General features: G+C 40.5%; 1 protein-coding gene across 1 annotated transcript in view; it reads left to right on the forward strand.

Moving 5' to 3' along the window:
• The window catches only part of LOC115104531 (POU domain, class 6, transcription factor 2-like), a 117,923-nt gene that overhangs the window by 83,229 nt on the left and 12,045 nt on the right, over positions 1-22,649 (forward strand). The window contains exon 7 of the mRNA XM_065007152.1: positions 2,022-2,178. Within this exon, the coding sequence (XP_064863224.1) occupies positions 2,022-2,178 (157 nt within the window). The remainder of the gene's footprint in view (positions 1-2,021; positions 2,179-22,649) is intronic.

Raw genomic sequence — 22,649 nt, forward strand, 5'->3', positions numbered from 1 at the left:
GTTGACATCCACTACCATTCCAAACAAACACATGCCGATGGGGAAGGAATTAATAGCGAGAGAGAGTATTGAGAAAGCCAACCTAGTTCACGGAGGAGACAGCTTTCACTTTAGAGTGAAGACGTATCAGCTTGATCTTGTAAGAGCAATTCATTTGCGCACCAAACATGAGAATACATCGTTTTCTTACAGCTGGAGTGCATTGCCTGTAAATCATTCATTATCTTTGATACGTGAGCCGCGGTGTCCATGGTTCTTTTCCCGCGCGAACTTGCCTTTATTAGCAATTCCCTTGTGTGATGACTGGAGAAAACACCCTATAATTGTCATAACGTTTTTTTCTACACTCCTGTATGGCAGGCAGGGGATGGTAGAGCTATTCACCTTTTGGACCCGTTCTGAAATGGACCTAGGCTTTCCAACCCGAACCCGATATGGATACATTGTTATTTATTTATTTATATATAGACACTCGTTCCGAACGAACCCGAGGACAACTAGACCCGTTCCATATAGACCTGGTCGGATCCGAGTGCGGGAAGCAGAAGAAAATATGTATTTTTAAGCTACTTTATTGACCGGAGTTGATAAAGTGAGAGGAGGGAGACAGAGGTGCTGCTCTAGCAGGCGGGGAGGGACCCTACTGTGAGCGAGTGACACTGGGAGCGTTTGAGGGAGAGACAAGAGACAGCAACCAAGCCGACTGGCGGCTATAGTAGACTAAAATATGCCATGTCTAGGTTATTTAGCATCAAATATGACTGCATCAAACTGGGAGAAGCTAGTTAACGTTAGCTACCGTAGCTAGGCTAATTGAAGTTGCAGTGCATGTGCTTTCTCATCCTACAGTTACAAATGACAACTCCGTTCAAAATATTTAGTAGCAGCCTAGCGTTACCTGTTGACTCTTGGTCGTTGCAGTCTATCCGTCTCCTTTAACTTTTAATTTGTCATTTTAATTTAATCTTACATTAGATATCTACTAACAATTGCCGTTTCGATTATTTATGATTGGCCAAAAACAACAACAATCTATACGCTACACACTCCACTCTCGTGAAAAGCATGAGCAGCAGCATAAAGGGTACAATTTCTCTCTCTCTACTGCAGCAGTCGCGTTGGGATATGTACGGGCCCTCCCGGACAAGTCAATTAAAATTACACATACCCGGGCCGAGACCATTGACAGTCATATCAGATTCAACCCAGACCCATGCCATTATTCAGAATTCTGGATTCGGATCTGCTCGAGTCCCGGATCGGGTATTCGGGTACAGGTGGATCCATGAAGACCTCTAGGGGACGTTTATGCTCATGGAGAGCGGAAGAGATAGAGAAATACAAAACAGCTGAGCCACCATTCATCTCCTATTAAAACCCAGTGTCTATTTTTTTACTAATCTAACACTGTCTGTTTCAATTGTAATCTAGCTCTGAATAGTTTTCATGATGGGCCGCAGGGGCTTGTGGGTCTGGATACCCACATCCACAACCCCCCCACCATGCAAGCAAAACATTTTAGCGGCACCCCTCATGACAGTGAAGAGAAGGGCGTAGAGAAAATGTTGTCGTTTTAAAGCAAGTTTGCTGCAATTCTACACATTTTGCGATGGGGCGGAGAGAAGGTTTTGCAATTTTATATCGAATTTCATGCAATTCTACACATTTAGCCCTTAGGGTAGAGGCAAATGTTTTCCGTTTTTAAAATGATTACTGATGATCGATGGGCTCCACCCAGGTCTGTAATTTGACTATGCTCACTACAAGTTTAGATAGCTGGCCACTAGACTAATTTACCAATCCCCCCAAAAAATAATCAGACATGAGCTAATTAAGTGACTGCAGATGCACAACCAAATTTTGAAATTGCACCGTATATTCTATTATTGTAAGACTGAGTTCCTAAAAATTATTGTGAAGATAACTTGTTGTGCTATTAAGGTGTAATATTATAGTGGTTGTATTGTTGTTTTAAGTGAATATATTCAGTCAATATTTAATTTTTGTGTGTGTGTCTTCAGCTGCCTCAGGCTCAGCAGCTTCAGACAGGCCCAGTGTCGTCTCAGCCCAACCTGCTCCACATGCCCCACAGCCAGAGTCCTCTCCGCCAGGTCTCTTCCTCCTCCTCATCATCGTCCTCTTCCTCCTCCGCTCTCAGTGTGGGTCAGCTGGTCAGCAGTGAGTACCCGCCGACACCCCCACGCGCAAACACACACACACAAACACACATGCACACATAGTAAAATAACGTACAAGCATACAGATAAACCTACATTGTCAGAGAATTACATTTTGTAATTGACCACAGTCTTTGGTATGGTGAACCTTCTATTTCAAGAGCGCTGGATTTCTGTTTGTCCAAAAACATTAGATTTTTCGGTAACCCTTAATTTTATAGCCTCTTAATTACTATGTATTTACATAGTAACAAAAACACTATACATAGTAACCATTTAGCCTTAAACAACCAAGTAAGTATTACATACATACTTATTAAGTAATAATATAAGTAGGTACAGGTAAGTAAGAAGTTTAAGTAAGAACCAGCGTATTGCTATGTAAATATGTGGTCACGCCAGTCTCTTTCAAAGTAATACCTAAGAAAAACCAATGAACATACATGGTCATTTATCATTTAAATACCTTCATTTAAATACCAAATAAATACCTTCAAGTGATCCTCTTTTGACGACATTCTCTCAGTTGCTTCCGTGTACTTTACCTTTAGTTACCATGTATGTTCATAGTAACAGTAACATAGTCAAATGAAGTCATGTCTGTTTCCATGTAGATACAATGTAGTTACTTGTGAGTTACCACCGCATTGGTTGATTCCATCACACGAAGACAAATCTGTCTGTGATCCTACCCTACATGGCACCACCTTTACACTCACAGGGTAGGTAGGAGGTAAGATGGCTGTAAAATCAAATCATTGCTAATACCATATACGATGCTTATAGAAAAGTCTACACCCCCTTTAAAAATATCACCTTTTGTTGCCTTAGTAAAAAAGTAAAAATGCATTAAAATAGTAGTTCTCCCATTGATCTACACATCATACCCCACAACTGCCAGGTGAACATTTTTATTTGTATTTTTTTAAATCAATAAAAAATAAAACCAGAAATAGCTTGTTTGGATAAGTGTCCTTTGTAATAGCGATCCTAAATTAGCTCAGGTGTAACCAATTCACCTTCAAAACCACACACACACGTTAATTGGCCTCAATTGTAGTGATTGACATGATTTCAGGATAAATTCAGCAGTTCCTGAAACTGGGTAGTGAAGACGATTATTAAGAAGTGGAAGGTGTATGGCACCACCAAGACCCTGTCTAGATCAGGACGTCCCTCCAAACTGGATGACCGACCAAGTAGGAGACTGATTTGAGGCTACCGTGAGTCCAATGGCAACTTTGAAATACCTATGGGCTTTTATGGCTAAGACTGGTCAAAGTGTGCATGTGACAACAATATCCCAACCACTCCACAAATCTGGCATGTATGATAGGGTGGCAAAAAGGAAGCCATTACTCAAGAAAGCCCATTTGAAATGCAAGAAAACACTTGGGAGATTCTGTAGCCATGTGGCATAACGTTTTGTGGTTTGACGAAACTAAAATGGAACTTTTTGGCCTAAATGCAAAGCATTACATTTGGTGCAAATCCAACACAACACATCATCCAAAGAACACCATCCTTAGTGTGGTGGCAGGTAGTCTAAGTGGTTAGAGCATTGGGCCAGCAACCGAAAAGTTGCTCGATCAAATCCCTGAGCTGACAAGGTCAAATTCTGTCGTTCTGCCCCTGAACAAGGCAGTTAACCCACTGTTACTAGGCTGTCATTGTAAGTAAGAATTTGGTCTTAACTAACTTGCCTAGTTAAATACATTTTTTTTAAATAGTGTGAAGTGTGGTGGCATCATCATGTTATGGGGATGTTTCTCATCGTCAGGATAGAAGGGAAAATGAATGGAGCAATGTACAGAAAACTCCTTGAAGAAAACCTGCTGCCATCTGCAAGAAAGCTGAAACTGGGATGAAAGTTCACCTTTCAGCATGACAATGACCCGGAGGCCAAAGCTACAGTGGAGTTGCTAAGAAATAAAAAGGTTAAATGTCCTTGAGTGGCCCAGTCACAGCCTTGACCTAATCCCAATAGATAATGTGTGGTATGACTTGAAGATTGCTATCCATCAATGCTCTCAAAGGAATGTGACAGAGCTTGAACAGTATTATAATGAACAATGGTCAAATATGGCCAAATCTAGGTGTGCAACCTGGTCTCAGAGCATTTCTTATTATTCTGTAAGTAAATCCGAGAAACTCTATTTAGTATGATATGTTACAAATTATACTTTGTATGATATGTTACGAATTGCAATTGGTATTATATGTTACAAATTCCAATTTGTTGTGGCTAACAATAGCCAGGGGGCTAACATATAGCTAGGTGGCAAACATTAGCTAGGCTAAGGGTTAGGAGTTAAGGTTATGAGTTAGGTTAAAGGGTCAAGGTTAGGGTTGGGAAGGGTTAGCTAACATGCCAAGTAGTTGCAAAGTAGCTAGAAAGTAGTAAGTAGTTGCAAAGTACAGTACCAGTCAAGTTTGGACACACCTACTCATTCAAGGGTTTTTCTTTATTTTTACTATTTTCTACATTGCAGAATAATAATGAAGACATCAAAACTATGAAATAACAAAAATTGAATAATGTAATAACCAAAAAATATTTTTTTGAGATTCTTCAAAGTAGCCTCCCTTTGCCTTGATGACAGCTTTGCACACTCTTTACATTCTCTCTATCAGCTTCATCTGGAATGCTTTTCCAGCCATCTTGAAGGAGTTCCAACATATGCTGAGCACTGGTTGGCTGATTTTCCTTCACTCTGCGGTCCAACTCATCCCAAACCATCTCAATTGGGTTGAGATCAGGTGATTGTGGAGGCCAGGTAATCTGATGCAGCACTCCATCACTCTCCTTGGTCAAATAGCCCTTACACACAGCCTGGAGGTGTGCTTTGGGTCATTGTCCCTTTGAGAAACAAATGATAGTCGTGTTGGTTAAGTGTGCCTTGAATTCTAAATAAATAATTGACAGTGTCACCAGCAAAGCACCATCACACCTCCTCCTCCATGCTTCACGGTGGGAACCACACAAGCAGAGATCATCTGTTCACCTATTCTGCGTCCAAAAATCCAAAAATCTCCAAAAATCTCAAATTTGGACTCATCAGACTAAAGGACAAATTTCCACCGGTCTAATGTTCATTGCTCGTGTTTCTTGGCCCAAGCAAGTCTTCTCTTTTTATTGGTGTCCTTTAGTAGTGTTCTTTTTAAAGTAATTCAACCATGAAGGCATGATTCATGCTGTCTCCTCTGAACAGTTGATGTTGAAATGTGTAGGTTACTTGAACTCTGTGAAGCATTTATTTGGGCTGCAATCTGAGGTGGTGTCAACTCTACTGAAATGATCCTCTGCAGCAGAGGTAACTCTGGGTCTTCCTTTCCTGTGGCGGTCCTCATGAGAGCCAGTTTCATCATAGCTCTTGATGGTTTTTGGGACTGCACTTTCATAGTTCTTAAAATTTTCCGTATTGACTGACCTTCATGTTTTAAAGTAATGATGGACTGTCGTTTCTCTTTGCTTATTTGAGCTGTCTTGCCATAATATGGACTTGGTATTTTACCAAATAGGGATATCTTCTGTATACCACACCTACCTTGTCACAACACTACTGACTGGCTCAAACACATTAAGAAGGAAAGAAATTCCACAAATTAACTTTTAACAATGCACACCTGTTAATTGAAATGCATTCCAGGTGACTACCTCATGAAGCTTGTTGAGAGTATGCCTAGAGTGTCCAAAGCTGTCATCAAGGCAAAGGGTGGCTACTTTGAAGAATCTGAAATATAAAACATATTTTTGGTTACTACATGATTCAATATGTGTTATTTCATAGTTTTGATGTCTTCACTACTATTCTACAATGTAGACAATGGTACCAATAAAGACAAAACCTTGAATGAGTAGGTGTGTGCAAACTTTTGACAGGTACAGTATCTAATTAGCAAAAATGCTAAAGTTGTTTGTGATGAGACTCAAACATGCAACCTTTGGGTTGCTAGACGTTTGTGTTATTCACCCACCCATCCACCTCTACAAACTATTCTCCTTTCATGTTTTGCCTTAATTAACCTTCTGTCTTATGTAGCCATACCAAACACAACATATCATACTAATTTCAGTGTCCCGGATTTAGGTCTAATCTATGAGACCAGGCTGAGGTGTATAAAGTTGGTAGAGACATATCCCAACAGACTCACAGCTGTAATTGCTGCCAAAGGTGCTTCCACCAAGTATTAATTCAGGGGGCCGATGACTTATCCAATTATGATATTTCAGTTTTGTATTTTTACACTTTTTCATGACAAAAAGTATGTGGACACCTGCTCATCAAAAATCGAATTCCAAAATCATGGGCAATAAAATGGAGTTCGTCCCCCCTTCGTTGCTATTACAGCCTCCACTCTTTTTGGAAGGATTTCCATTAGATGTTGGAATATTGCTGCGGGGACTTGCTTCAATTCAGCCACAAGCATTAGTGAGGTCGGGCACTGATGTTGGATGATTAGCCCTGGCTCGCAGTCGGCGTTCCAATTCATCCCAAAGGTGTTCAATGGGGTTGAGGTCAGGGCTCTGTGCAGCCCAGTCAAGTTCTTCCACACCGATCTCGATAAACCATTTCTGTATGGACCTCGCTTTGTCCATGCTGAAACAGGAAAGGGCCTTCCCTAAGCTGTTGCCACAAAGTTGGAAGCACAGAATCATCTAGAATGTCATTGTACGCTGTAGCAGTCACCCAAGTCATAGACTGTTCTCTCTGCTACTGCACGGTAAGCGGTACCGTAGCGCCAAGTCTAAGTCTATCCCGAAGTCTTGAGACTGCTGAATAATTAATCAAATGGACAACTCGGACTGTTTACTTTGACAGGTTTTTGACATTTTTGGAAGTGTATTTACTTAATTATTCAGACCCTTTGCTATGAGACTCGAAATTGAGATCAGGTGCATCCTGTTTCCATTGATCATCCTTGAGATATTTCTCCTTGGAGTAGAGTGTCAAGATGGGATTGTGTCGAGGCACAGGTCTGGGGAAGAGTACCCAAAAAAATGTCTGCAGCATTGAAGGTCCACAGAACACAGTGGCCTCCATCATTCTGAAATAAAATGTGTTTTAAACCACCAAGACTCTTCCTAGAGCTGGCCGAGCAATCAGGGGAGAAGGGCCTTGGTCAGGGAGGTGACCAAGAACCCGATGGTCACTCTGACAGTGCTCCAGAGTTCCTCTGTGGAGATGGGAGAACCTTCCGGAAGGACAACAATCTCTGCAGCACTCCACCAATCAGCCTAGAAGGCACATGACAGCCCGCTTGGTGTTTGCCAAAATGCAACTAAGGACTCTCAGACCATGAGAAACAAGATTCTCTGGTCTGATGAAACCAAGATTGAACTCTTTGGCCTGAATGACAAGTGTCACGTCTGGTGGAAACCTGGCACCATCCCTACTGTGAAGCATGGATGTGGCAGCATCATACTGTGGGGATGTTTTTTAGTGGCAGGGGCTGAAACACTAGTCAGGATCGAGGGAAAAATGAGCAGATCAACGTCCAGAGAGATCCTTGATGAAAACCTGCTCCAGAGTGCTCAGAACCTCATACTAGGGCGAAGGTTCACCTTCCAAAAGAACAGCGACCCTAAGCACACAGCCAAGACAATGCAGGAGTGGCTTCGGGACAAGTCTCTGAATGTCCTTGAGTGGCCCAGCCAGAGCTCGGACTTGAACCCGATCAACATCTCTGGAGAGAACTGAAAATAGATGTGCAGCGACTCTCCCCATCCAACCTGACAGAGCTTGAGAGGATCTGCAGAGAAGAATGGGAGAATCTCCCTAAATACAGCTGTGCCAAGCTTGTAACATCATACCCAAGAAGACTTGAGGCTGTAATCGCTGCCAAAAGTGCACTGAGTACTGAGGTGCACAAAGTACTGAGTAAAATGTCTCAATACTTATGGAAATGGGATATTTAAAAAAAAAAAGTCTTATACATTGCTAAAATTCTAAAAACCAGTTAAATATTTTTTTAGAATAGGGCTGTAAATGTAACAAAATGTGGAAAAAGTCAAGGGGTCTGAATACTTTCTGAATACACGGTATATACCAGATACTATTAGCCCTCTTTATGATTTAGTCTAATTATTGTGTAGACATAAATGTACCAAGTAATGTCCTCTGGACTTATTCCACATTTTGCTTTGTAACAGTCTGAATTCAAAATGGATGAAATATGTTTTTCTAACCCATCTATACACAATTCCCTATAATTACAAAGTGAAAAGATGTTTTTAGAATTGTTTTGTTATTTATTGAAAATGAAATACAGATATCTAATTTACATACAGTAAGTATTCACACCCCTCAGTCAATACTTTGTAGAAGCACCTTTGGCAGCGGTTACAGCTGTGAGTCTTTCTGGGTAAGTCTCTAAGAGCTTTACACACCTGGATTGTGCAACATTTGCCCATTATTCTTTTCAAAATTCTTCAAGCTCTGTTAAATTGGTTGTTGATCATTTCCAGACAACAATTTTCCGGTCTTTCCGTAGATTTTCATGCAGATTTAAGTCAAAGCTGTAACTTGGCCACTCAGGAACATTCACTGTCTTGTTGGTAAGCAACAAGCAACTGAAAATCTTGGTGAAATCCCTAAGCGGTTTCCTTCCTCTCCGGTAACTGAGCTAGGAAGGACACCTGTTTCTTTGAAGTGGCTAGGTGCATTTATACACCATCCAAAGTGTAATTAATAACTTTGCCATCCTCAAAAGGATATTCAGTCTGCTTTCATTTCTTTTTTAGACCCATCTACCAATAGGTGCCCTTCTTTGCGAGGCATTGGAAAAGCTCCCTGGTCTTTTTGGTTGAATCTGCACCAATCGGTGTGCCTACGTTCTAACGTGATATACTTGCTAAAAGTCCAACCTCAAAACATAAATGGAAAAAACTAAACCTGTAACACCATGTAAATACCAGACACTTTCAAGTTTACTCCAGTAGAATCTAACAGCGTTAGAAAAATCCTAACATCCCATCTTATGCTAACCTCTCACCATTAGAAATGTCTTGGGGGTGGAGTCTTTCTCACTCGTCATTATTCACAATGAATAAATTAATGTAGAAGTGTTCAGAAACATATTATATTCTTATTTACAAAACAAAGTGACATCCAAAAGTACTCCTTACATTTCAAATGCTTAGCAGGACAGGAAAATGGTCAGATTCACGAGAACATGTTGTCATCCCTACTGACTCTGATCTAGCGGACTCACTAAACACAAAAGAAAATGATATCTTAACATATGCTGTATCTTTCCAAGCAGTCTCTCCCTCTATCCCTCCCACGTCTTACCTCCAGCTAATCAGAACATTGAAACCTAGCTACTGATAGCAATAATTTATTTCTAGTAAAACTATTTATTTCTACTAAATAACAACACGTACGTGCTCAAATCATGACAAATAATAAGTTGTACTCACAACCAATTTAAAGGATAGAAAGACAAGTATGGCTATGGTTTGGGGCGAGTTGGTGAGATTGGAAAGTAGTTAGCTTAGTGTATTGATAGAAACACTAACGAGTTACTTTTTTTTTACATTTCGAAATAAAACTCATGTCATAGTAGAAAAGTGTCTAAAACATATTTAGAAACCTTTCGTTTTTTCCCAATCCAGTTATAATGTTGCATCCCAATGTAATGTTGTCCACTATGGAAAACTGTAAAAAAAAAAAAAAAAAAAAAAAAAATTTAAGTTATTGAATTCATATCATACACATTTTCTTTTGATGGCAAAAACCGAAAGACTTGATGTGGCCAGCTGTGGCCATGGGTGAGCTCCACCATTCCTTCTCAATGAGCTTTAGAAAGATATTATCCGTTTTTTCCCCTGGATCTGTCACGCCTGCTCCCGCTCCCCAACCCTGACGCCTTCTCCCCAGCATTACACACTCCTGCCACTGCATTATTGGACTCGATCACCTGTTTATTACCTCCCCTATATGTGTCAGTTCCACATCTCTGTTCCCCGCTGCTGTATGGATTGTCATTTGCCGTTGTTTTGTCCGTGTGCTGATGCTGTGCCTGTCCTGTTACCAGTCTGTTCCGGGAATAAATGTTGACTCCTCCTACCCGCTTCTCGTCTCCGGCGTCGGTCCTTACAGGATCAAAAAGGGTCTGAGTGTGCCAGGAGACGTGGCAATGGGCGCGGTCGGCGCGGGTGAACTTGTGAGAACATTTTAAGAAGGCCTCACTTCATGTTTTTTTAAAGCCGGTTTCCTGCAGTTCTCAGAATTTCTCCATGGAGCCAGGGTGAGAAATAAAATTCCGTGCTGTTCTTGATATGCCACACCTGTCAGATTTATGGATTATCTTGGCAAAGGAGAAATCCTCACTAACAGGGATATAAACAACATTTGAGAGAAATAAGCTTTTTGAGTGTATGGAACATTTCTGGGATCTTTTATTTCAGCTCATAAAACATGGGACCACGGCTTTACATGTTGCGTTGATATTTTTGTTCAGTATACATTGAATCTATGTGGAAACAGACACCCCTTCATTTTATAGCCCTGTTATTATGAACATACAGTTGAAGTCAGAAGTTTACATACACCTTAGCCAAATGCATTTAAACTCAGTTTTTCACAATTCTTGACATTTAATCCTTGTAAGAATTCCCTGTCTTAGGTCAGTTAGGATCACCACTTTATTTTAAGAATGTGAAATGTCAGAATAATAGTGGAGAATGATTAATTTCAGCTTTTATTTCTTTCATCACATTCCCAGTGGGTCAGAAGTTTACATACGCTCAATTAGCATTTGGTAGCATTGCCTTTAAATTGTTTAACTTGGGGCAAATGTTTTGGGTAGCCTTCATCAAGCTTCCCACAATAATTTGGGTGACTTTTGGCCCATTCCTCCTGACAGAGCTGGTGTAACTAGTCAGGTTTGTATGCCTCCTTGGTCGCACACGCTTTTTCAGTTCAACCCACACATTTTCTATAGGATTGAGGTCAGGGCTTTGTGATGGGCACTCCAATACCTTGACTTTGTTGGCCTTAAGCAATTTTGCCACAACTTTGGAAGTATGCTTGGGGTCATTGTCCATTTGTAAGACCCATTTGCGACCAAGCTTTAACTTCCTGACTGATGTCTTGAGATGTTGCTTCAATATATCCACATAATTTTCCTTCCCTCGTGATGCCATCTATTTTGTGAAGTGCACCAGTCCCTCCTGCAGCAAAGCACACCCCCGTGCTTCACGGTTGGGATGGTGTTCTTCGGCTTGCAAGCCTCCCCCTTTTTCCTCCAAACATAACGATGGTCCTTATAGCCAAACAGTTCTATTTTTGTTCCAAAAAGTACAATCTTTGTCCCCATGTGCAGTTACTATCCGTAGTCTGGGTTTTTTATGGCGGTTTTGGAGCGGCCTTTAAGGTTATGTCGATATAGGACTCGTTTTACTGTGGATATACATACTTTTGTACCTGTTTCCTCCAGCATCTTCACAAGGGCCTTTGCTGTTGTACTGGGATTGATTTTCACTTTTCGCACCAAAGTACGTTCATCTTTACGCGTCTCCTTCCTGAGTGGTATGACGGCTGTGTGGTCCCATGGTGTTTATACTTGCGTACTATTGTTTGTACAGATGAACGTGGTACCTTCAGGCATTTGGAAATTGCTCCCAAGGATGAACCAGACTTGGGGAGGTCTACCTTTTTTTCTGATGTCTTGGCTGATTTCTTTTGATTTTCCCATGATGTCAAGCAAGGTAAGGCCTTCAAACTCAATTAGCCTATCAGAAGCTTCGAAAGCCATGACATAATTTTCTGGAATTTTCCAAGCTGTTTAAAGGCACGGTCAACTTAGTGTATGTTAACTTCTGACCCACTGGAATTGTGATACAATGAAATAATCTGTCTGTAAACAATTGTTGGAAAAATTCCTTGTGTCATTCACAAAGTAGATGTCCTAACCGACTTGCCAAAACTATAGTTTGTTCACAAGAAATTTGTGGAGTGGTTGAAAAACTAGTTTTAATGACTTCAAACTAAGCGTATGTAAACTTCTGACTTCAACTGTATATGGTAACTAAAGGTAAAGTACTGTACGTAGGAACAACTGAGAGAATATCAACACAGGAGGATCACTTGAATGTATTTATTTGGTAATTATGTGGTAATAAATCATTGGTGTTTCTTAGGTATTATTTTGAAAGAGACTGCTGTGACTAAGTATTTACATACTAATACTCTGTTTCGTACTTGTACTCACCTTTGGGACTAAGTAGTTACTTTATAATGACATTTTGTGAGTTTGTATGTTGCTTGGTTTTTCTTTTATATTACATTGAAATAGTGGCGTGAGTAGGGATTTACATAGTTATTAACTGGTACTTAGTTGTACCATTCTTCTTAATTGTACTTACTTATATAATTACGTTTTGTGACTCAGGCTACTTAATTTGTAAATACAATGTCGCAGTTGTGAATGAGAACTTGTTCTCAACTAGCCTACCAGGTCAAATAAAGGTGAAATATATATATTTTTAAACTTAATTTTTATTTATTTACTAGGTAATTAACAAGCTGTAATATGCGGGGTTACAGATGTTTCTCCTTCCTCTTTAATTTGATTTATTTAATCCCCTATAAATTAAATTGGTTATTTGCAGACAGAGTTCAGTGTGTCAAATCGGAGGGCATGTTGTCCGGTCCTCTGGCAGTCTCTATGGGGGTGCCACAGGGTTCAATTCTCGGGCGGACTCTTTTCTCTGTATATATCAATGATGTTGCTCTTGCTGCGGGCGATTCCCTGATCCATCTCTACGCAGACGACACCATTCTGTATACTTCTGGCCCTTCCTTGGACACTGTGCTATCTAACCTCCAAACGAGCTTCAATGCCATACATCCTTCCGTGGCCTCCAACTGCTCTTAAACGCTAGTAAAACCAAATGCATGCTTTTCAACCGTTCGCTGCCTGTACCCGCACGCCCGACTAGCATCACCACCCTGGATGGTTCCAACCTAGAATATGTGGACATCTATAAGTACCTAGGTGTCTAGCTAGACTGTAAACTTTCCTTCCAGACTCATATCAAACATCTCCAATCTAAAATCAAATCTAGAGTCGGCTTTCTATTCCGCAACAAAGCCTTCTTCACTCACGCCGCCAAACTTACCCTAGTAAAACTGACTATCCTACCGATCCTCGACTTCGGCGATGTCATCTACAAAATAGCTTCCAATACTCTACTCAGCAAACTGGATGCAGTTAATCACAGTGCCATCCGTTTTGTTACTAAAGCACCTTATACCACCCACCACTGCGACCTGTATGCTCTAGTCAGCTGGCCCTCGCTACATATTCATCGCCAGACCCACTGGCTCCAGGTCATCTACAAGTCCATGCTAGGTAAAGCTCCGCCTTATCTCAGTTCACTGGTCACGATGGCAACACCCACCCGTAGCACGCGCTCCAGCAGGTGTATCTCACTGATCATCCCTAAAGCCAACACCTCATTTGGCCGCCTTTCCTTCCAGTTCTCTGCTGCCTGTGACTGGAACGAATTGCAAAAATCGCTGAAGTTGGAGACTTTTATCTCCCTCACCAACTTTAAACATCTGCTATCTGAGCAGCTAACCGGTCGCTGCAGCTGTACATAGTCCATCGGTAAATAGCCCACCCAATTTACCTACCTCATCCCCATACTGTTTTTATTTATTTACTTTTCTGCTACACCAGTATCTCTACCTGCACATGACCATCTGATCATTTATCACTCCAGTGTTAATCTGCAAAATTGTAATTATTCACTTACCTCCTCTTGCCTTTTGCACACAATGTATATAGACTCTTTTTTTCTTTTTTTCTACTGTGTTTTTGACTTGTTTATTGTTTACTCCATGTGTAACTCTGTGTTGTTGTCTGTTCACACTGCTATGCCAGGTCGCAGTTGTAAATGAGAACTTGTTCTCAACTAGCCTACCTGATTAAATATATATATATTTTTTTTAAATAAACATTTATTAGACTATCCAAAAACCCTGTATGTATTGAACACGGGCCTCAGTTTCCAAATGCTTTGCCCTCTCGTGGACCCTATATGAATCATAGGACCCAAAGTTGTCAGCATGCAAACGTTGCCTTAAGGCTGTTTTAGTTAGATTAATTTCATCTTGCTAAACTATTTCCTTAAGCATCTGCGAATGAGTTCTGAATTCAATATAAAGAAGTTGCCATTGATCAACTTGACGGGAACATGAGCAATGGAGCATTATTTATGTGTCAAATCATCATCATTTGAGTTATATTTTCTTCCAACCAATGTACTGCTGTGGTCAAGCTCTTTGTATTGGCAAGGTCCTTGACATAACTTATATTTTCTCTATTTACCTCTAGAATATGAGGAGGTTTTTATTCTGAATGAGTGGATGAAATCTTCTAAATAGTGTGCAGAATATTTGAAAACTTTTAAAACCAAGACTAGAGAAAGACTGACTTTGTTGAGGAAAAGTGTACTTACTATGCCTGTGATATTTGGTTGTCCCACCTAGCCATCTTAAGATGAAAGCACTAAATGTAAGTTGCTCTGGATAAGAGCATCTGTTAAATGACTAAAATGTCATTTTTATAAGACATAAAATGCGTGTTCTCCCAAGGCTTCTTCCACTCATGCTACAACCAACACTGCAGCTTCAATGAATGAGTATAGCAAAGTGTTTCGATAAGCTTGTGTTGTCATTATTAGTGGCTTGTGTCTTTTTAATATCTAGGAATATTTCACTTTCTCTGATCATAGGAGTAAAAACGTGAATTGGTGTGCAGTGATAATGTGTTGGGCCTATAGCCTACTGCACAAACCTCATCGCTACAGATCTGTTTTTAAAGGTTAATGATGCATAGGCTTATATTTTTTAAGTCTTTAAAAATATATCTGAGAGGTAGATCTCAGCTTGCTTTTTGACTCCGAAAGGGATCTTGACTCAGAAAAGATTGGTGACCACTGACCTAGAGTCTAAGGGCCCGGAGCTGGCTTTCTACTAAGCTAATATATGGAATTGTTTTAAGATGGTCATACTGAGGATCATTTAGCTATCTGATTTTACATTTCAGGACCCTTTAGATATAAATAAATACAAATAAAAAAGTATTTAATGAACCATTGAATTTGGCCTTACAAATATTAGCCCATAGAAATACATTGAATTATTATTCAATGCATTTCTATGGGCTAATAGTAGTAAGGCCAGATTTATACAAGGAAAACAGATAATAATTATAATTGGCCTATTTTGCATGTTATTTTGGCATTAATTCATGTTACAAATCCATTTGAAAAAAAGTTTTTTTAAATGCAGGCATTTCAGCCTAACTCAGTGATTTCTATGGTGGAGGGGCAGCCAACAAAAGCAGAACATACATCAGTACTTTTTTCTAGTTGCACCGTGATTGGCTCAGTGTTCTGTCACTCATGGGGACACTACGTTGCCGCAGAATCTTCAGGGAAAGCTAGGTAGTTCAAGCCCCCTTGGGTGCTTCCATAGATTTACATTAGAAATGCCAATCCAAGAAGGCCACAGATAAAATTACGTCAAATCACGTCATCTTTTACCCCTTTTTTTCTCCCCAATTTCATGGTATCCAATTGGTAGTAGTTACAGTCTTGTCTCATCGCTGCAACTCCAGTACTGGCGAAGGTCGAGAGCCATACATCCTCCAAAACACAACCCAACCGCACTGCTTCTTGACACAATACACATTCAACCCGGAAGCCAGCCGCACCAATATGTCGGAGAAAACACTGTACACCTGGCCACCTGGTCAGCGTGCACTGCACCCAGCCCGCCACAGGAGTCGCTAGTGCACAATGAGACAAGGATATCACTGCCGGCCAAACCCTCCCTAACCCGGACAACGCTGGGCAAATTGTGCATTGCACCATGGACCTCCTGGTCGCAGCTGGCTGTGACAGAGCCTGGACCCAAACCCAGAATCTCTGGTGGCACAGTGGTCTAAGGCACTGCATCACAGTGCAAGCTGTGCCACCAGAGATTCTGGGTTTGGGTCCAGGCTCTGTCGCAGCCAGCTGCAACCAGGACGTCCATGGTGCAATGCACAATTTGCCCAGCGTTGTCCGGGTTAGGGAGGGTTTGGCCGGCACATTATATCATTATATATACACATTATATCTACCATAGCTTTGATTGGACTGATGTCAACATCATACTTTCACAATCTTAGCAGTTATCATCATGAATCATGTTGACAATCTACTGGCAAATCTTTTTCAATCCCTGTCATATGAAGAGAAATTATAGATAAAAACATGTCAGTGCTCATCGGCCATTGGACATAAACATTACACAACATGTCGGAAATTGCAATTCAACAATGAGTGACTTGGAAGGAATCAGTGGCTAACTGAGATGCAAAGCAATCACATGCAAAGCAATCAACATTCACCAATCTGGGTTTAAAGATTTCAAACACATGTCTGAAAGGGTCTCTTTTTCAAGCTTAAAATGATTAACATCCACACACAACACAATGGGTCAGAAAAGGTTGAATACATTGGCCATGCTGTCAATCCAGCATGACTTCTGCCGGATTCAAAACAGCTGGGACCTCAGAACTTGGAACTGGGAAATCTCAGACTTCGATACGTTCAAGACAACTGGGAATTGGGAAAATACATTTTGAACGATCATCCAACTCGGAATTTCAAGTTGGGAACTCGGATCTCTTTCTAGAGCTCTGAATTTCCGACCGGAAGATCACTGATGTCATGATTCATCCTCGTTTTTTGGGGGGAGTTCCCCAAAAAGAGACTTGTTCCGAAGCCACTCCTGCATTGTCTTGGCTGTGTGCTTAAGGTCGTTGTCCTGTTGGAAGATGAAACTTCACCCCAGTCTGAGGTCCTGAGCGCTCTGGAGCAGGTTTCCATCAAGGATCTCTCTGTAGTTTGCTCCGTTCATCTTTGCCTCAATCCTGACTAGTCTCCCAGTACATGCCACATAAAATAATCCCCACAGTATGAAGCTGCCACCACCATGCTTCACCGTAGGGATGGTGCCAGGTTTCCTCCAGACGTGACGCTTGGCATTCAGGCCAACAAGTTCAATCCTGGTTTCATCAGACCAGAGAATCTTGTTACAATTTGGAATCTGGTGCATTTTGGCAAATTCCAAGCAGGCTGTCATATTTTCCGAAGCCACTGTATGTATATTATAGCTAGAAAAATAATACTAAGTGTATGTTGTGTTGTAAGCTGTTAGTAGAACATGTCTCATCCTAAGAAATTGTTCCCTCTCCCCCTCAGAACTTAACTTAACTTAATACTGTTCTGACTTTGTGGTGCTCATGTAGCCTATAGTCAGTTCTAGAGAAATGTCATTATCGAATATTGTAGAAGCTTTCATTGTCTGCTTATATGCCTGTTATTAATCCTACATGTCTGACTTGGTGTACAGGGAGAATACTGTAAGAACGGCCCATGTTCTGAATTCTGTCGCTGGCCATTTAAAAAGTGCTGAACAAATAGGCATATCGTCCGTCTGAGCTCACTCATTAATATCTTAATTCTAAATGGCCTCTTATCCGCTCATCATTCCCTTATGCCATACTTTCTACACCTCAATTGTTATATTGCTTATATAGATCTATCTCATTAGTATCTTATTCATAATTTGAGTCTCTCTCTCTCTGTGGTGCCTTAAAGAAGTGTAAAGTTAACGCCCTAACATCTTGCTGAATTTATCTGAACTAACACCAATCTAAATTTCTGTCCATGTCCATTTTGAAAGTGCTGAGCGAAGGCCTACCTCGTCGCAGCTTGTTTGCTTGCAATTGCTTATACTTAGAGCTAAGTGTTAATGATATATGAATAAACATTATGAATCTACGGAACATAAATGTAATAATGTTTGTGTATGGTTCAGAAGTCAAACTCATGTCGGCATTCGTTATTATTGAATGAGAATGCATTTTTATCTAGTTACGCAACTCCACAAGTCAGTAGAAACCATATTTATTTAAGCAACTCAGTCGTATCAGCTATGGTTTCTAAAAAGGCAGTAAATGTCTGAATTAACTGTGCCGCTGCCAGATGAGGCTCTGCTGATAGCCAGGTGTAGCGTTGGTAAGGATTCACTCCATGGTGCTGAAAAGAAAGCTCCGCTGTTGGGACAGCTTTATGTAGGCCCTAACAATTTGTGGGCACCGTTTGTCACCGTTGTAGTGTAATTAATGCATTGTTTAGTGTTCTGTTGTGTAGTGGCTTTGCTGGCATGCATCAAGGGGAAAAAAATGGTTTCCCCCACCAAAATGTACATGCTAAAATTGCCACTGGCGATGAGGCATTACCAGCTGTTGCAAATGTTGCAATCAAATGCTGCAATGGTAAAACTTTTATTATAATTTTCGCCTGACACAATCACTTTACCTACTTTTAATTCTTGCCTAATAAGTTGGCATGTGTAACCTTTTTTTCAATTCTAATAGCTGTTAAAAGCGTTGTCTTAACATACACAATACTCTATTTCAGAGAAGCATGCCCCATATAAGAGATTAAGGGTAAAGGACAGATCTAACCCATGGTTCATGCATGAATTGTCTGAAAGATTTTATGAAAGAAAACTTAGCTTGGGCTATGGTTCGATTGACTGATTCTACCTCTGACTGGCAGTCCTTCAGACATTTGAGAAATGTATTACTCTGGTTGGAAAAGCAAAGTCAACATACTTATTGCATTGTGTATCAGAGAGTGTTAGAAATCCAGCTACATTTTTGAAAGTGTCGAATCTTTGAGAATCTCTGCCCCTCATTGCCCCAGCAGGTTATGACAGCCTCTGGTCCCATAACAGACAAAAAAATACATTTGTGGTGCTTATAATAACCATTTTGTCTCGGCTGGCCATCTATTTGAAATAATGGTTTCTGAAAGACCTCAACTTCCAGTAGAGGGAGTCCTTTATTCACCTCTAAACAGATAGCAGAGAATGATGCACTTCCAGACACTCACTTATTTTTTCTTAATTTGAACCATTTTAAGTCAATGAATTATTAAGTGCCTTGCAAAAAAATGTATGTAACCAAATCCACAGGAGCTGATTCGCTTGACCTATTTCTACTGTAGCTTTCTGTCCCCCTAATTATATAACCTTTGACCCAAATGCGTTATTTAACAGTTGCCTTTGGTGCTATCCCTAAGATCAGGACAGCGGCGCACGTCCTCCCCCTTTACAAAGGTGGAGATCCTTCTGACCTAGATAACTACTGCCCAATTTCTAAACGGTCTTGCAAAAATATTAGAATCACTGGCAAACTCTCAGCTAAAAACTTTTTAAACTTCAAATTATACTCTTAATGTGTACCAGTCTAGTTTTAGGCCTGGACATAGCACTGTTTCAGCAGCTACGCTTTTCTTAAATTATAAATTGAATTGCTTAGATCATAGGAATCACTGTGCTGCAGTATTTATAGACCTATTCTAGGCCTTTGATTCTGTCCACCATCCCCTACTCATTCAAAGGTTGTCTGAAATTGCGCTCGACCAGGTGTCATACAAGTGGTTTTGGAACTGTCCGGCAGAACACGGTGTGCTTTCTGATGGTGTCAAGTTACCTCGATAGTACTAAAGGTTGATTTTGGGACCTGTCCTTTTTACTATTTATATAAATAATATATATGCACTACCGATCAAAAGTTTGGGGTCCTTTAGAAATGTCCTTGTTTTTTGAAGAAAATCAACAAAAAGATTGGTCCATTAAAATAACATCAAATTGATCCGAAATACAGTGTAGACATTGTTAATGTTGTAAATGACTATTGTAGCTGGAAAAGGCAGATTTTTTATGGAATATTTACATAGGCGTACAGAGGCCAATTGTCAGCAACCATCACTCCTGTGTTCCAATGGCACGTTGTGTTAGCTAATCCAAGTTTATCATTTTAAAAGGCCAATTGATCATTAGCAAACACTTTTGCAATTAAATTAGCATAGCTTAAAACTGTTGTTCTGATTAAAGAAGCAATAAAACTGGCCTTCTTCAGGCAAGTTGAGTATCTGGAGCATCAGCATTTGTGGGTTCGATTACAGGCTCAAAATGGCCAGAAACAAATAACTTTCTTCTGAAATGTGTCAGTCTATTCTTGTTCTGAGAAATGAAGGCTATTCCATGCGAGAAATTGTCAAGAAACTGAAGATCTCGTACAGCGTTGTGTACTACTCCCTTCACAGGAGAGCGAAAACTGTCTCTAACCAGAATAGAAAGGGGAGTGGGAGGCCCCGGTGCACAACTGAGCAAGAGGACAAGTACATTAGAGTGTCTAGTTTGAGAAACAGACGCATCACAAGTCCTCAACTAGCAGCTTCATTATTAAATAGTACCCGCAAAACACCAGTCTCAACGTCAACAGTGAAGAGGCAACTCCAGGATGCTGGCCTTCTAGGCAGAGTTCCTCTGTCCAGTGTCTGTTCTTTTTCCCATCTTAATCTTTTCTTTTTATTGGCCAGTCTGAGATATGCCTTTTTCTTTGCAACTCTGCCTAGGAGGCCAGCATCCCGGAATCGCCTCTTTACTGTTGATGTTGAGATCTTGTATTCAGCACATGACAAAATATGATTTAATTTGTATCAAAAGATTGGCTGGTCCTCATTACTCCCTTTTTGTTTACATAGCTTTACTACACAAGCTTCCGACCTACCTCACTTCACTGTTAAAATGTGAATATATTAAAACCAAACCCATTCACAGAGATGGTTACCTCTCAAGGTTCCACTAGTACACACCGATCTAGGTAAATCCGCCTTCAGTTTTAGTGATCCCTATTTTTGGTATAGCCTACCAAACTCCCTACATCTTGACTCTCTGGTGCCTCTAGTACATTTTAGGTCTTTATGTTGAATGAATTTAATGAGAATTGGTCAATAATTGTATTTGTGGTGTTTGAAGCTATATTGTTGATTATGTCATTTGTATTTATTTCATCTGTATTGATCATTTTGAATTTGTATTGTTGTCCTCAGGGCACCATTGTAAATGAGACCCTGGTCTCAATGGGTTACCCCAAAATAAAAGTTGAATAAAATTAGCGTTGTCTTAAACCGTACTCCTAGCTAGTCGTTTTTTTGTCTTGAAACAGGTTTTAACAGGATTCCTAAGACCTTTTCTGAGATGCTTTGTCGATATGGGCCCTGGTCTGACAAACACCACTCTAGCTCTGTTGTTTTATGACAGAAAGGATCTGCGTCCCAAATGGCACCCTATTCCCTATATAGTGCACTACTTTTGACCAGATGAACCCCCCCATTAAGTAAAAAAATATATACTATGGGCCCTGGTCAAAATTATTGCACTACGTAGGTCTCCAAATGTTCACACGTCTGGGGCTCGGCCGCTGTAGAAGCACGGAAGCCCCACTCTTATGAGGCCTCACGGCAAGATGACAGCTCAATAGATTTTTCTTTAAACACGCTTGGAGGATTCCTTTAATAATTCATTGATAATGACCAAGATGAATAATTCACTGGCACAAACCTTGCTTTAGTAAGCAGTATGCCAGGGCACAATGTGTACAATGTGAAATCACTTTTTATTAGCTATGAAATTCTTCAAATGCTCTGGGGGAAAAAAGTTTCCTAAAGTCACTTACACTGAGTGTACAAAACATTATTAACACCTAAGCTACGATCCCTTATTGATGTCACCTTGGATGTTAAATCCACTTCAATCAGTGTAGATGAAGAAGGGCTTTTAAGCTTTGAGACAATTGAGACATGGATTGTGTATGTGTGCCATTCAGAGGGTGAATGGGCAAGACAGAAATATGTAAGTGCCTTTTGAATGGGGTATGGTAGTAGGTGCCAGCGTGGGGGCTGTTAAGGAGACCGTATTTCACCCACACTGACAGTCAGGAGACATGACCACAGTCAAACACCATGTGACCATTGAGTCACTGTAACTAGGCTTCTTCAAAAGTGTGCTTTGATACCTCTGATGGTCATTAGGAGCCTACCAAACCTGCTAATGGACCGGTACTCAGCGCTCGAAAATCAAATCAAACATTTCATGAGACTGAAGACTGGCAGAAAGAAGTGAAAGAGAGGTGTGTGTGTGTGTGTGTGTGTGTGTGTGTGTGTGTGTGTGTGTGTGTGTGTGTGTGTGTAGACACATATTGTAGGCTACCATATGAGGAGGAAATTATAGTCCTAAAAATGCTTTCCAGTTTCACTGACTCACCCAATGATGCGTAGGTCATTGTTAGGTAATGGCCGACTTGTTCGTGCCAAAAGCCTATCTCGCTCTTGTTTTACTTTGTAAAACAATATCTGGAAGTTGATCAAATATTTCCGTAGCCTACAGCATACGAATTAGTTGCTTTTCTTTTCAGCAGGAGCCATTTGCTTAGCAACCTGTGTTTTCCGGGGATTGTATTTGAAATATTGCAAAAGGTGTGTTTTGTCTGCATGGTGTTCACCGACAGATTTGCGGCACGTTCCTGACTGTAGGCTATGCCTTCATA

The sequence above is a fragment of the Oncorhynchus nerka genome, linkage group LG22 (genome assembly GCF_034236695.1).
Source record: "Oncorhynchus nerka isolate Pitt River linkage group LG22, Oner_Uvic_2.0, whole genome shotgun sequence".
NCBI classification, from domain to species: Eukaryota; Metazoa; Chordata; class Actinopteri; order Salmoniformes; family Salmonidae; genus Oncorhynchus; species Oncorhynchus nerka.